We start from the raw sequence: 12,392 nt of genomic DNA, 5'->3' as shown, positions 1-12,392 counted from the left end.
CAACCTTTATTAGATTCAAACACCCATTATCCACCAAGTTTGAGTTGATGGGACGTGTGGTTGACCTCTGTTTCAGAAGATTGGGTTTTTTTTTAAATGGAGAATTAATTTTTTAAAAATATATCTGTGGATCCAGACCATCTTTTGGAGACCCAAGAGCTGCTTCACGCACCGAGCTCCCTTCTCAACGTTACAGGAGATTTGGGCTTGTATAATGTCTTTATTTAGGGAAATAAATCACCGTCCATGTTTTTTCTCCTAACGGCCCGAAGCAGCTTACAAAAATTAAAAGCAACAATTCCATCAATAAAGGAGCTTAGAAACATTTAAGGGGGAGGAAAGGAGGAGACGGGAGGGAATCCAGCCTCTGAAATCAATAAAATTGATTTTAAATTTAAATAGATTTTAAAAAAACCGAGAAGGGACAAAACTCACTGTGTTAAAAATAGAGGGAGAAGTGAGGCAGACTGACTTGTTTAGTGACAACAATACTGAGGTCGCTAACTCCTCCATGCCCAGGCCTTGCCTTCCCAAAAAAGGAGATTTTGGTCTTCCTTTACCAAAACTTCTAAACAAAAATAATATTTTTAAAAATAAAATGTTCCCCCAGGAGAGAGGATATTTCTGAATTTCTGAAATGGAGCATCCACATTCTGATCTGCTACAAAATTTCCCGTCTTCCTTGATTCCCGCAGAATAACAACTCTGCCTTCATCCTGGTTTGAACTTTTCTTGGCGATCCTGGTTTGTTTGGAGGTTATTTTCCTGAGCTGACTTTAGGATCACCGTGAGATGTTTGGGGATGATTTAGATATTATTTTCTTGGGGACAATAAAAGAGAGAATTTTTTACTTTTAAACCAATGTCGTATCAAACTATCTTTCTGAAAGATAGGCAAAAACCCCGTCCCCTCTGGGGAGTGTAATGGGTGTGTTTGGATTTGGGGAAAACTAGGTGTGGAGAAACCTAGCGCATTTCTTTGTCTGCAAGAATGTCTCTCGCACTGGTCCGGGAGCCCAGTTAACAATAAATATTGTGCTGAGCCTTGATGGAATGTTCTAGGGCCGTGATGGCGAGCCTATGGCACGTCTGCTACAGGTGGCATGTGTAGCCATATCGGTGGACACGTGAGTTTAGCTTCGGTGCGCATGTGTGCGCCGGCCAGCTGATTTTTGGGCTTTCCGGGCCCTCCGGAAGTTGGCAAACTGGCTGTTTTCAGTCTCTGGAGGGCCTCTGAGGGTGTGGGGAAGGCCGTTTTCACCCTCCCCAGACTCCTAGAAAGGCTCTGGAGGCTGGGGAGAGCAAAAAAAGGGCCTTCCAGTCCCACCGGAAGTTGACAAATGGGCCGTTTCCAGCATCCGGAGGGCCTCTGGGGGGTGGGGAAGGCTGTTTTTGTCCTCCCCAGACTCCTAGAAAGGCTCTGGAGGCTGGGGGGAGAGCAAAAAATGGGCCTTCCAGTCCTACCGGAAGTTGACAAATGGGCCGTTTCCAACCTCCAGAGGACCTCTGGGAGTGTGGGGAAGGCCGTTTTCGCCCTCCCCAGACTCCTAGAAAGGCTCTGGAGGCTGGGGGGGAGAGCAAAAAATGGGCCTACTGTACCATCATGTGCCAGGAGCGGGGGGAGCGTACATAGAATTATGGGTGTGGGCACGCACACGCGTGACCCACCCACCCTCGCTCCTGGCATGCAATGGCAAAAAGGTTAGCCATCACTGGTCTAAGGTCTCCTGCTTGTGTGGGGGAGTTGGGCTAGACTAGAGGACCTCCAAGGCCCCTTGTTAAGTGAGTAACATGGCTGTTAAGTAAGTCTGGCTTCCCCATCGACTTTGCTGGTCAGAAGGTCGCAAAGTGGGATCACGTGACCCCAGGACACTGCAACCGTCATAACTACGAGTCGGTGGCCAAGCGTCTTCTGAATTCTGATCACGTAACCCTGGGGGGATGCTGCCACACGGTCGTAAGTGCGAAAAACAGCCCTTTTTGCAGTGCTGTTGGAACTTTGAACGGTCACTAAATGAAACGGTTGTAAGTCGAGGACTCCCTGTATTAAAATCAACTACGGATCTTCAGGGCTGCTTACGAGATGCTGCGATGCAGCCACGATTGTGATCACCGACAAACCACAACCAACCCGAGGTCCCAGATCCTCACTGGATACGTTTGTAAAGGAACCAGGAAGACGGACATTTAGGGCCTTGGCGTAAACGACATTTCCGGAGTAAAAAACACTGATTTATTTAAGTCCAGGATCGACTCAGTTCAAGGGAAAAATCACAGAACTCAATAATAAGTCATTTCTTAGTTTAAAAAAGCCCCGGATATTTAAGATCGCTTTTTTTTTTTTTCCAAAAATTTGCTACAATACAAAATGTGTTTGCGGTTTTTTTTTATATATATATAGATCTATATATATATATATATTTATATATTATATGTATAATAACCAGAAATACTGACTTTACGATAAGACGTGGCCCCCCCAACCCGTCCTAAGTTTTTGACGTGTCCTTAAATTGTTTTGTTTTGTTTTTCTGAGTTTGTCCTCTTTTTTTTGTTTGTTTTTCCCGGCAGTTCATGGCACATAATGGTTAGAATTGGCACAGTTTCAGAAAAATTGGTTGCCCTTCCAACATTCACAAGTTCAGAAGTCCACCTCTGGAGTCGGGTTTCCTTCGCTTCCTCCCTTGAGTTTCTCCCGGTCGGTCGGTCGGTCTCTCCTTGGCGTGAGAAATAGGGCGTTCCTCGAAAATTTCAGGGTGGGGCTAGTCCCTTTTTGTGTAGATATTTATAGATATGTATAAATATAAAAATATATTTGATTGCTTTCAGTCTTCCATCAGTAAAACACAAATGTTAGCTATAAGGTCGCCCTCTTCGTTTAATGCTTGAATTTTTTTTTATTTTACAGGTTCACCAATGGAATCCTGTTGAGAAGAAAAGAAAGGGAGAAAGGAAAGGAAAGGAAAGGAAAGGAAAGGAAAGGAAAGGAAAGGAAAGAAGGAAAGGAAAGGAAAGGAAAGGAAAGGAAAGGAAAGGAAGGGAAGGGAAGGGAAGGGAAGGGAAGGGAAGGGAAGGGAAGGGAAGGGAAGGGAAGAAAAGGAAAGGAAAGGAAAGGAAAGGAAAGGAAAGGAAAGGAAAGAAGGAAAGAAAGGAAAGGAAAGGAAAGGAAAGGAGAAAGAGGAAAAGGAAAGGAAAGGAGGAAAGGAAAGGAAAGGAAAGGAAAGGAAAGGAAAGGAAAGGAAAGGAAAGGAAAGGAAAGGAAAGGAAAGGAAAGGAAAGGAAAGGAAAGGAAAGGATGGAGAAAGAAAGACGAAGGAAAGGAATGGAAAGGAAAGGAAATATGTTATATGCTGGTACACAGAGAACCAAACCATAGAGAAAAAGCAGATTTAGGCCTTAATTCTTTTCTGGAGCCCCCAGGGTCAAAGTTTGTAGCCGTGTGGGTGACGCAGATCGTGGCCCTGGTTTACGTTACTTAAGGGATGTCCTTCTTTTTCCACCAATGGCATCCGGCGAAGGCAATCGGCGGTAATGAAACGTAAACATTTGCAGAGCCAATTAAAATACAATTAAAGCGCAATTAAAATCTGTTAAGAAATCAGAACACCTGCCCAGTAAGCCTGCATCCCATCTGCATTAAAGAAAAAAATAATAATCTGACAATTTAATTTGGAAAGTTAATTTATATGCATTTAGATTTTTCATATAATAAGAAAGAAAGAAAGAAGAAGAAGAAGAAAAGAAGGAAGAGAGGGAGAAGAAGAAAAAGAGGAAGAGAAAGGAGGAGGAGGAGGAGAAGGGGAGGGAGGGAGGAAAAAGGGAGCAAAGGAAGAAAAAGAATGAGGAAGGGAAGAAGGGGAATGAGAGAGAAGAAAGGAAAGGAGAAAGGAAAGGAAAGGAATGAGAAAGAAAAAGAAAAAGGGAGGGAGGGAGAAAGAAAGAAAAAGAAAGAAAGACAGAAAAAGAGAGGGAAGGAAGGATGGATGGAAGAACAGAAGAAGGAAAGAGAGAGAGAGAAAGGAAGGAAGGATGGAAGAAAGAAAAAGAAAGATGGAAGGGCAGAAGAAAGAAAAGAGAGAGTGAAAGAAAGAGAGAGAGAGAAAAGGGCACCCCATGTTTTGCTCCACTCTGGAGACATTTCATGTCACCCCAAAAGAAGAGAAGGCAGGAAAAGATCACTTCCCTTCTTCCTCTCCACCCCCCAAAATATAAAAATAAATCTCTGAATAGAAAGCGAGAGTGGGCAGAAAATAACCCCCTTGAATAATAGCTGGGCGAGATTTGTCTCCTGCATAAATAGCAATTAAGGGTGGGGATTGTAATTAAAATTGTAATTAAGGCTTCACAATGGCGGAGGAAATATTTTCGGCTTGGTTGTGGATCCTCTGTCGATCCATGGGTCAGGCTGATCCCCCTTGGCAAACACGCAAGGAGGTTTTCTCAGAGGGAGACCAGCCAGGAGCTAAGAATTCATCAAACGGGGGATAACAGAGTTGGAAGGAACCTCAGAGGTCTTCTAGTCCAACCCCCTTCTAAAGCAGGAGACCCTACACCATGCCGGACAAACAGCTGTCCAGTCTCTTCTTGGACACCTCCAAGAATGGAGCACCCCCAACTTCTGGAGGGAAGACGTTCCACTGAAAGATGCAAACTAGATGAAAGGATGAAATATTTAAGAAAGAGAATAAGATTGTAATTATCTGTTGAAGCAAAAGTCTGAACTTATTCATGTATTCTTTAAATTTAATATTCCTTCCTTCCTTCCTTCCTTCCTTCCTTCCTTCCTTCCTTCCTTCCTTCCTTCCATTCATTTATCCATCCTTCTCTACTGTTTTCTCCAATCTTGCTCCCCTCCCATCTCCTTCCTTCCTTCTTTCCTTCCTTCACTCTCATTCTTTTCTCCTTCCTTCTTTCCCCATTTTTGTCCCTTCCTTCTTTCCCTTCCTCCCTTCTTCTTTCCTTCCCTCCCCGCTTTTGTCCCTTCTTTCCTTCCCCTCCCTTCACTCTCCTTCCTTCCTTCCTTCCTTCCTTCCTTCCTTCCTTCCTTCCTTCCTTCCTTCTCCTTCACCATTTCTCCTCTTTCTCCTTCTCCCTCTCCCCTCTCCCCTCCTCCTCCTCCTCCTTTCTGGAAGGCAACCTACAGGCCTGTTAAATTTCCTTTGTTTTGTCCTCCTCCATGTCCCTGACACCACTGCTGTGCAATTTCATGTTGTGTTTCCATTCCCCTCCAGCCCAGATGGATATTGCTGAGCACATTGTAAGCCGCCCTGAGTCTTCGGAGAAGGGCGGCATATAAATCAAATTAAAAAAAAAAAAAAAAGGAGGGGAAAAAACAAAGCTACAAAACCTCTCCATATTTGTGGGTGTTTTATCATTCATCCATGTCTTCCTTTTCAGGAATTCATGGTTTCCACCAAATAGGTGGTCAGAATCCGTGATCAGGAACCAATTTAAATAACAGCGGGTTTAAAAAAGGGGGGAAAGGAAAAGTAATTAAACCCCCTACCATTGTTTACATCCCTCTGAAACCGGCTTAACCTCATTCTTGCTCGGCTGGTGACCAATTTCAACCCTAGTGGGAAAGGGATATGCTACATCGTGTGCCCATTGGGATAGTCTAAAAGAGATTATTTCTCTCTGAAAAGAGAGAGGGGGGGAGTTTAATCAATTAAGATGGAAGTTAAGCTTTGGGGGGGCTGGTCGGGTTGGCCTCTGTGTGGTTGAGCTCTGGGGAGGGGGTTTTAACGGAAAGCAAAGGAAAGAAGGGCTGGACTGGAAGGCCTCCAAAGTCCCTGTCAGCGTCCCAGCACTGACACATATAAAGAGAGGAGAAGCTTGAACTTTTGCCTACTAAATCCCTTTGAAGATTCTGTCTCCTCGGAGATGGGAGGGGTGGGGAGACATTCCTGTGATCTGGCGAAGAAGAGATGAGGAAAGTGGCTTGGAAGATAGCCAATGAGAAGCAGAGAATTGGGGATCGGAAAGGGAGGGATTGGGGGGTAAAGGTCAGTACTGACCGCGAAAAGAGCCAGGATCAGATCGCTGTGCTCAATAAAGAGAAAATTTCCTCAAAGATCGGCAGTTTGGAAATTCATTTATTTTGAGATAGCATCGAAACCTGACAGTCCCTTCCGACGATGTTATTCTGTTAAGAGGAGGGAACGCACTCCAGTCAAGGCAGGATGGGAATTGGTGAGACTGGGAAGGAATGATAGACTCCTAGGGCTGGAAGGGACCTCAGAGGTCTTCTAGTCCAACCCACTGCTTGGCAAGAGATTCTATACAATTTCAGACAAATGGCTGCCCAGTCTCTTCTTAAAAGCAGTGATGGAGCAGCCACAATTTCTGGAGGCAAGCTGTTCCATCCATCCATCCATCCATCCTGTATCTTATTTATCTCAGAGTCATAGAGCTAGAAGGGACCTTAGAAGTCTTCTAGTCCAACTCTTTGCTCAACCAGGAAACCCTAGGCCTAGACCATTGGGGACAAAGGGTTGTCCAATCTCTTCTTGAAGACCTCCAGTGATGGAGCATCCACAACTTCTGGAGACAATCTATTCCATGGATTAATCTCCCTGGTATTATAGAATAACAGAGTTGGAAGGGACCTTAGAAGACTTTTAGTCCAACCTCAAGACCCTACACCATCCCTCAAATGGTCCAATCTCTTCTTGAAGACCTCCAGTGATGGAGCACCCACAACTTCTGGAGACAATCTATTCCATGGATTAATCTCCCTGGTATTATAGAATAACAGAGTTGGAAGGGACCTTAGAAGACTTTTAGTCCAACCTCAAGACCCTACACCATCCCTCAAATGGTCCAATCTCTTCTTGAAGACCTCCAGTGATGGAGCACCCACAACTTCTGGCCATCAGGTTTTGTGTCAACTCTTCAAAATCATTTAGAGAGACCTTCTCAAGGATCTAATCTTACAGGTCTTCCTATAGTGGCCCCCGTTACCAATTCTGAAGAAGCATCTTGGATGAGAAGCAAAATGTTTTTAAGGGAAAAAAGCCAAAAAAACTCCAGCTGCCTTTTGGAAAAAGCACCTGTGGGACACCTCATAAAGTTCTTGAGATGGTAGAAGAATCAACGCCTCTAGAAGAACTTGGGAGTTTCTCATCCAAGGTCCCATGAGAGAAGGTTCATAAGATCCAACTGGATATCTAGATTTTTTTTATTTTTTTTAAAAAAATCAGAACTGCTAGAGAAGGGACTTACCATGGAATGGCTGCGCGGCTTCTGGCTGCCCCTCCAGGAAGTTAAAAACAGAGTTTGGCCGGTCAACACGAGATCTCAAACCATTTTTCTGATACGAAGGCCACAGGGATTAAATGGCGGTCCGAGGAAGACCCCCTGCAGAGGGGAAAAAAGGGGGGATTTGCATACTTGGCTGGCAAGAAATTTTTTCTTTTTTTCTTTTTTCCTTTCTTTTCACGCAAAAAAAAAAACAGCTACCACAGATTCACAGCAGCTGGTAGTCCTTGACTTACAACAGTCCATTTAGCGACCATTCAAAGCTACAACAGCACTGAAAAAAATGACTTAGGGTTGCTTTTCACACTTAACGACTGTTGCAGCATCCCCGAGGACACGTGATCAAAATTCAGCAACTGACTCGTATTTATGACAGTCGCAATGTCCCGGGGTCACATGATCCCCTTTTTGTGATCCTCTGATAAGCAAAGTCAATGGGGAAGCTGGATTCACTTAACAACCATGGCAGGAAAGATCATAAGATGGGGCGAAGCTCACTTACCAACTGTCTCACTTAGTGGTGGAAATTTTGGGCTCAATTGTGGTTGTAAGTTGAACCTGTGTATTAATATGTTCTGATGTCTTGTTTCAGCACCAGAAGCTGGACAGCTCCCTCTGAATCTTTGTCCTTTCCCCAGTGATTGGTTGGTCCCATGCCCTGGTCTCTTTTAGGAAGACCAATCAGAGACCGATTTGCATGGATTTATTTTGGTGCAGGAATCAAAGGCCGGCCGCTTCCGATCCATATCGCTGCGAGTGTTACCGTTGGGCAGAAATCGTCATTAAAAGCAAACAGGGGGACGGACGTTTGCAGGGAAGTTTCTGCAATGCAAACGCCCCAGCTAGGAAGCCAATAGAGAGGAAAGGAGGGAGTAAGGGAAGTATAAACAGATGTTTAGATCAAGCATTTCCCCACAATTCACAAATCACACACAGAGAGAAAGGGAACGAGAGGGAAAGAGGGGGACAGAGAAAAGGGGAAAGAAGAGAGGAAGAGAAAGAGGGACACAGAGAGAAAGGGGAAAGAGAAAGGAAGAGGAAGAGAGAGAGAAAGGGGGAAGAGAGAAAGAGGGAGAGAGAAAGGGGAAGAGAGGAAGAGAAAGGGGGAGAGAGGTGAGCAGAAAGAGGGAGAAAGGGAGAGAAGGGGAGAGGAAGAGAAAGGGGAAAGGGAGAGAAAGAGGAAGAGAGAAAGAAAGGGGGAAGAGAGAAAGAGGGAGAGCGAGGAAGAGAGGAAGAGAAAGGGGAAGAGAGGAAGAGAAAGGGGGAGAGAGGTGAGCAGAAAGAGGGAGAAAGGGAGAGAAGGGGAAAGGGAGAGGAAGAGAAAGGAAGAGAGTGAAAAAGAGAGAGGAAAGAGAAGAGGAGAACGAGTAAGAGAAAGAGAGGCAGAAAGAGAGAAAGAGATAGAAAGAAAGAAATGTATATATGCATGTTTCTATGCTTCAGTTTGAGAGACAACCTGACAAGGTGGCATCTAGAAGGATCTCCACTTTGCCAAAAGTGGCAGAGCGGCTGATTGAGCAGAGATCACGTGACCATGGGGGAGGCTGCAATGGTCGTAAGTGTGAAAAACGTCCCTAAGTCGTTGTGGCTTCCCACGGTCACTAAATGAACTGCGGTAAGTGAAGGACTATCCGTAGTCCAGGAACTGTTAAGGAGGATCTGTCTTCAGCCTCTTTCTCACACACAAAGTATCTGAACTTCGTGTGAACTCTTTATTGCTCTTGTGGAATTCACATCTTCATGAAACAAGATTTCATCCCAATTCAACTTACTCTGGATCGCAATAGCCCACCTCAAGCACCAGCCGCGGCATCGAACCCATCAGCCACAGCTCTCACCTGTTTCCATTGAAGGAGGTCTTGTAGTCTCCCGGGGAGAGTATCGTCTCCTCAGCGTACATCGGGACGGGCGTCCTCACGCACTCGTGCGAACACTGCAGGGTTTCGTTGTAGGCCGTGAAGATGTCCAGGTTGCTGGGCACTCTGGCCGGAGTAAAGTCCGTCAGGTTTTGGCAACTCTCTTCCTGCTGCTTAATTTTCCGCTGGTGGCCATTCCGACGGGCGTTCCCCCTCTGCGCACAGCTGGAAGGAGAACAGGAGAGGCCGGTTGGAAAAACATCTGGGCTTTTAGGAGACCCTTTCTAACCGAATGGAGAATGAGAGAATAGCAGAATAACAAGAGAATAACAGAACGACAAAATAGCAGAATAACGAAACCACAGAGGGAAGGGACCTCAGAGGCCTTCTAGTCCAACCCCCTGCTCACGCAGAGTTCTCCAACTCGTGCTGACAAACAGGTCAAGTGATGGCCGGTGAGAAACCAGGATCCTACGAATGCTGGCTTGATCTGAAGGAAGGAGGCCAATCGCTTTGTGACGGAGCATCTGTGTGCGATGGGTTCGGCCTCGTTCAGCACAAAAGCCACAACCTCTGCAATTTTGTGCTCAGTACAGTTGTGAGCACGTCTATTCTCCGGCGCTCCGCAGGGGAATTAAAAAAAAAAAAGTGGGATTTAAAAAAAACACCCTGTAAATAATTCATAAGAAAAAGTAACACAAACGCCAACCGGTCCTAGCGTGCCTGAGAGACGGCAATTACCTGCAATTCCAAATTTAATTATCGCTTTTTAGTACCTGAGAAACACCCGTCGCCACGGAGCGAGATCCTCAGGTTCCAGGTACATTTTATGCGCGTATTTATTTATCTTCCATAATCCGATCTCGAGTTTCAAATGACGGCCGTTGTAATTAAGGGGAAATTACCGACGCTAAGTACCGTGTCCGTGTAAGCAACGGCACCAAGTTTAATACCGTTGCTTGTTGAGATGATTTCGTAGGCGCGACACGTCGCCCCATTTGTCATCAGATACGTCTCTCCCCTTTGACCGGGGTGGGTGGGAGGAGAGGACTGTCTTCTCCTTTTGTTCTCCATGGTCATGGGTTTCTTGGGGGATCCTCCTTGACAGATGGAGCCCCCTCCCCCACACACACACACACACCTGGCATGCAGACCCCTTCCCAGATTGTGGACCAAGAAGATGGATTTTAGCGTCTGTGCAACTCTGGAGAAGTTCAAACTTTTTAAAGAGCTTCCTGGCTGTAGACAGGGGTGGGCTTCAAAACTTTTAGCAAGGAGTTCTCTGCCTGGTTGCTGTGTAGGCGTGGCCATGGTGGGCGTGGCCTAGTCGGCCTCCTGCACCACAGGGGGGGGCATTTTTGCCCTTCCCAGGCTCCAGAGGCTTTCCTTGAGCCTCCGAGAGGGTGAAAACAGCCTCTCTAGGCTCCGGAGGCCCTCTGGAGGTTTCCGGCCTTCCCGAACTTCTGGTAGGTTTGTTTTTCACCCTCCCCGAGCCTCTGCGGGCACTTACCTGCATCCAAAACAGGCCACGTGGGGATTCCTGGGAGGGGCGGGGTGGGTGGGGCCAGCCAGGAGTGGGATTTGGGGGTTCTCCGAACTGCACAGAATCTTAGCAGCCCATCCCTGGCTGTAGACCAGCAGGAAAGATACGGAGATGTTCCTCTCTCTGCCTTCCTCTTGACATCTTTTTTTTTTGACCTACAGGAAGTACCCAGAGATGTCCCTCTTTTTCTCTTCTCCTGGTGGCACCCTTTCTTTTTCCAGATCTGTCTAGAGTGCAGAGAAGAGCAACAAAGGTGATTAGGGGACCGGAAGCTAAGACCTACGATGAACACTGGAAAGGTCTAATCTATCAAAGAGGAGGACCAACAGGGACTTGGTAGCAGCCTTCCAAAATTTGTGAGGCTGTCACAAAGAAGAGGGAGGTCAACCTTTTCTCCAAAGCGCCCGAGAGCACGGAAAGAAGTAACAGGGGGAAGATGATCAAGGAGAGATCCAACTTAGAATTAAGGAGAAATTTCCTGATAGTGAGGAAGATCTGCCTGCAGAAGTTGTGGGTGATCCATCACTGCAGGTCTTCAAGAAGAGATTGGACATCCATTGGACCAGGATGGTATAAGTTCTCCTTCTTCAGCAGGGGTTGGACTAGAAGACCTCTAAGGTCTCTTTCTGTTAGTCTGTAATTCCAAAGCCCCTGAGGGCAGGACAAGAAGTAATGGATGGAAACCTATCAAGGAGAGAAGCAACCTAGAGCTAAGAAGAAATTTCCTGTCAGTGAGAACAATTAACCAGTGGAACAACTTGCCACCAGAGGTTGTGGGTGCTCCATCACTGGAGGTTTTCAAGAAAAGATGGACAGCCATTTGTCCTGCTCGAGCAGAGGGTTGGACTAGGAGACCTCCAAGCTCCCTTCCAACCCTATAATTCCACATCCTACATTAAATCCTCGCAAACGATTTTATGACCTCATTTAGTTTGCTGTAAAACAAAAACGAGATTAAGCTTCTTGTTTTCTCTCGCCCCGCTTAGTTCGCTTTAATTTGCAGCCAAATCATTTTGAGGTTGATTCGTGTAACTCAAGTGAGGAGATGACAGAAAGTCAGAACTATTAGGAGCTGCTCAACAGATCTGAAGCTCCTCTTGAAGGGGAATCAGGAACTCGCGGAGGGGGAAAAAAGTCTTTTTTTTTTAAAAAAAAAGAGAAAATAGATAAATGAGCCGTACAGCAGGGATGTGGAGGGTTTTTTTTTTTTTTTTTAAACTGTTTGGAAATTGGATGAAGAAACAAGAAATTCAATATAACCGCACAGCCTCTGTGCCTGGGTGGTTCAGAGAAAAAATAGATTTCCAGTGGTTTTATTTTTTTAATTAGCGGCTACCGTTCCTGTCTATAAAACAGCTCAACGATGCAAAATCCGGGAGGTAATTCAGATCCACGGCCGATCCAGGTTTATTTTTTGGTCTGACCTGTATTGATGGCCAAACCGTACAGGTGGTTCTCGACTTACGACCACAATGGAGCCCAAAATTTTCATCGCTAAGCGAGGCAGTTGTGAAGGGAGTTTTGCTCCGCTTTGCGGCCTTTGGTTTCCCTCTGTTGTTAAGTGAACCAATGCAGTTGTTCAGTTAGGAACATGGTTGATAATGGTGAATCCGGCTTCTTCACTGACTTGGCTGGTGAGAAGGTTTCAAGAGGGGATCACGTGACCTCGGGACAGTGCGACTGTCGTAAATATGAGTCAGTTGCCAAGCGTCTGAATTTTGATGACTGTGGGG

At 45.8% G+C, this 12,392-nt stretch overlaps 1 protein-coding gene across 1 annotated transcript in view; it reads right to left on the bottom strand.

The window, feature by feature from the left end:
- Positions 1-7,286: 7,286 nt before the first annotated feature.
- Positions 7,287-12,392, bottom strand: part of AJAP1 (adherens junctions associated protein 1) — a 48,038-nt gene continuing 42,932 nt past the window's right edge. Inside the window, exons 4-5 of the mRNA XM_070956563.1 lie at positions 9,099-9,341; positions 7,287-7,359 (exon numbers count right to left, since the gene is read on the bottom strand). Coding sequence (XP_070812664.1) covers positions 7,287-7,359; positions 9,099-9,341 — 316 coding nt within the window. The remainder of the gene's footprint in view (positions 7,360-9,098; positions 9,342-12,392) is intronic.

This window comes from Pituophis catenifer, unplaced genomic scaffold (assembly GCF_029215685.1).
Source record: "Pituophis catenifer annectens isolate HBS135680 unplaced genomic scaffold, rPitCat1.0.hap2 SCAF_84, whole genome shotgun sequence".
NCBI classification, from domain to species: Eukaryota; Metazoa; Chordata; class Lepidosauria; order Squamata; family Colubridae; genus Pituophis; species Pituophis catenifer.
This window is presented reverse-complemented; position numbering and strand designations above follow the sequence as displayed.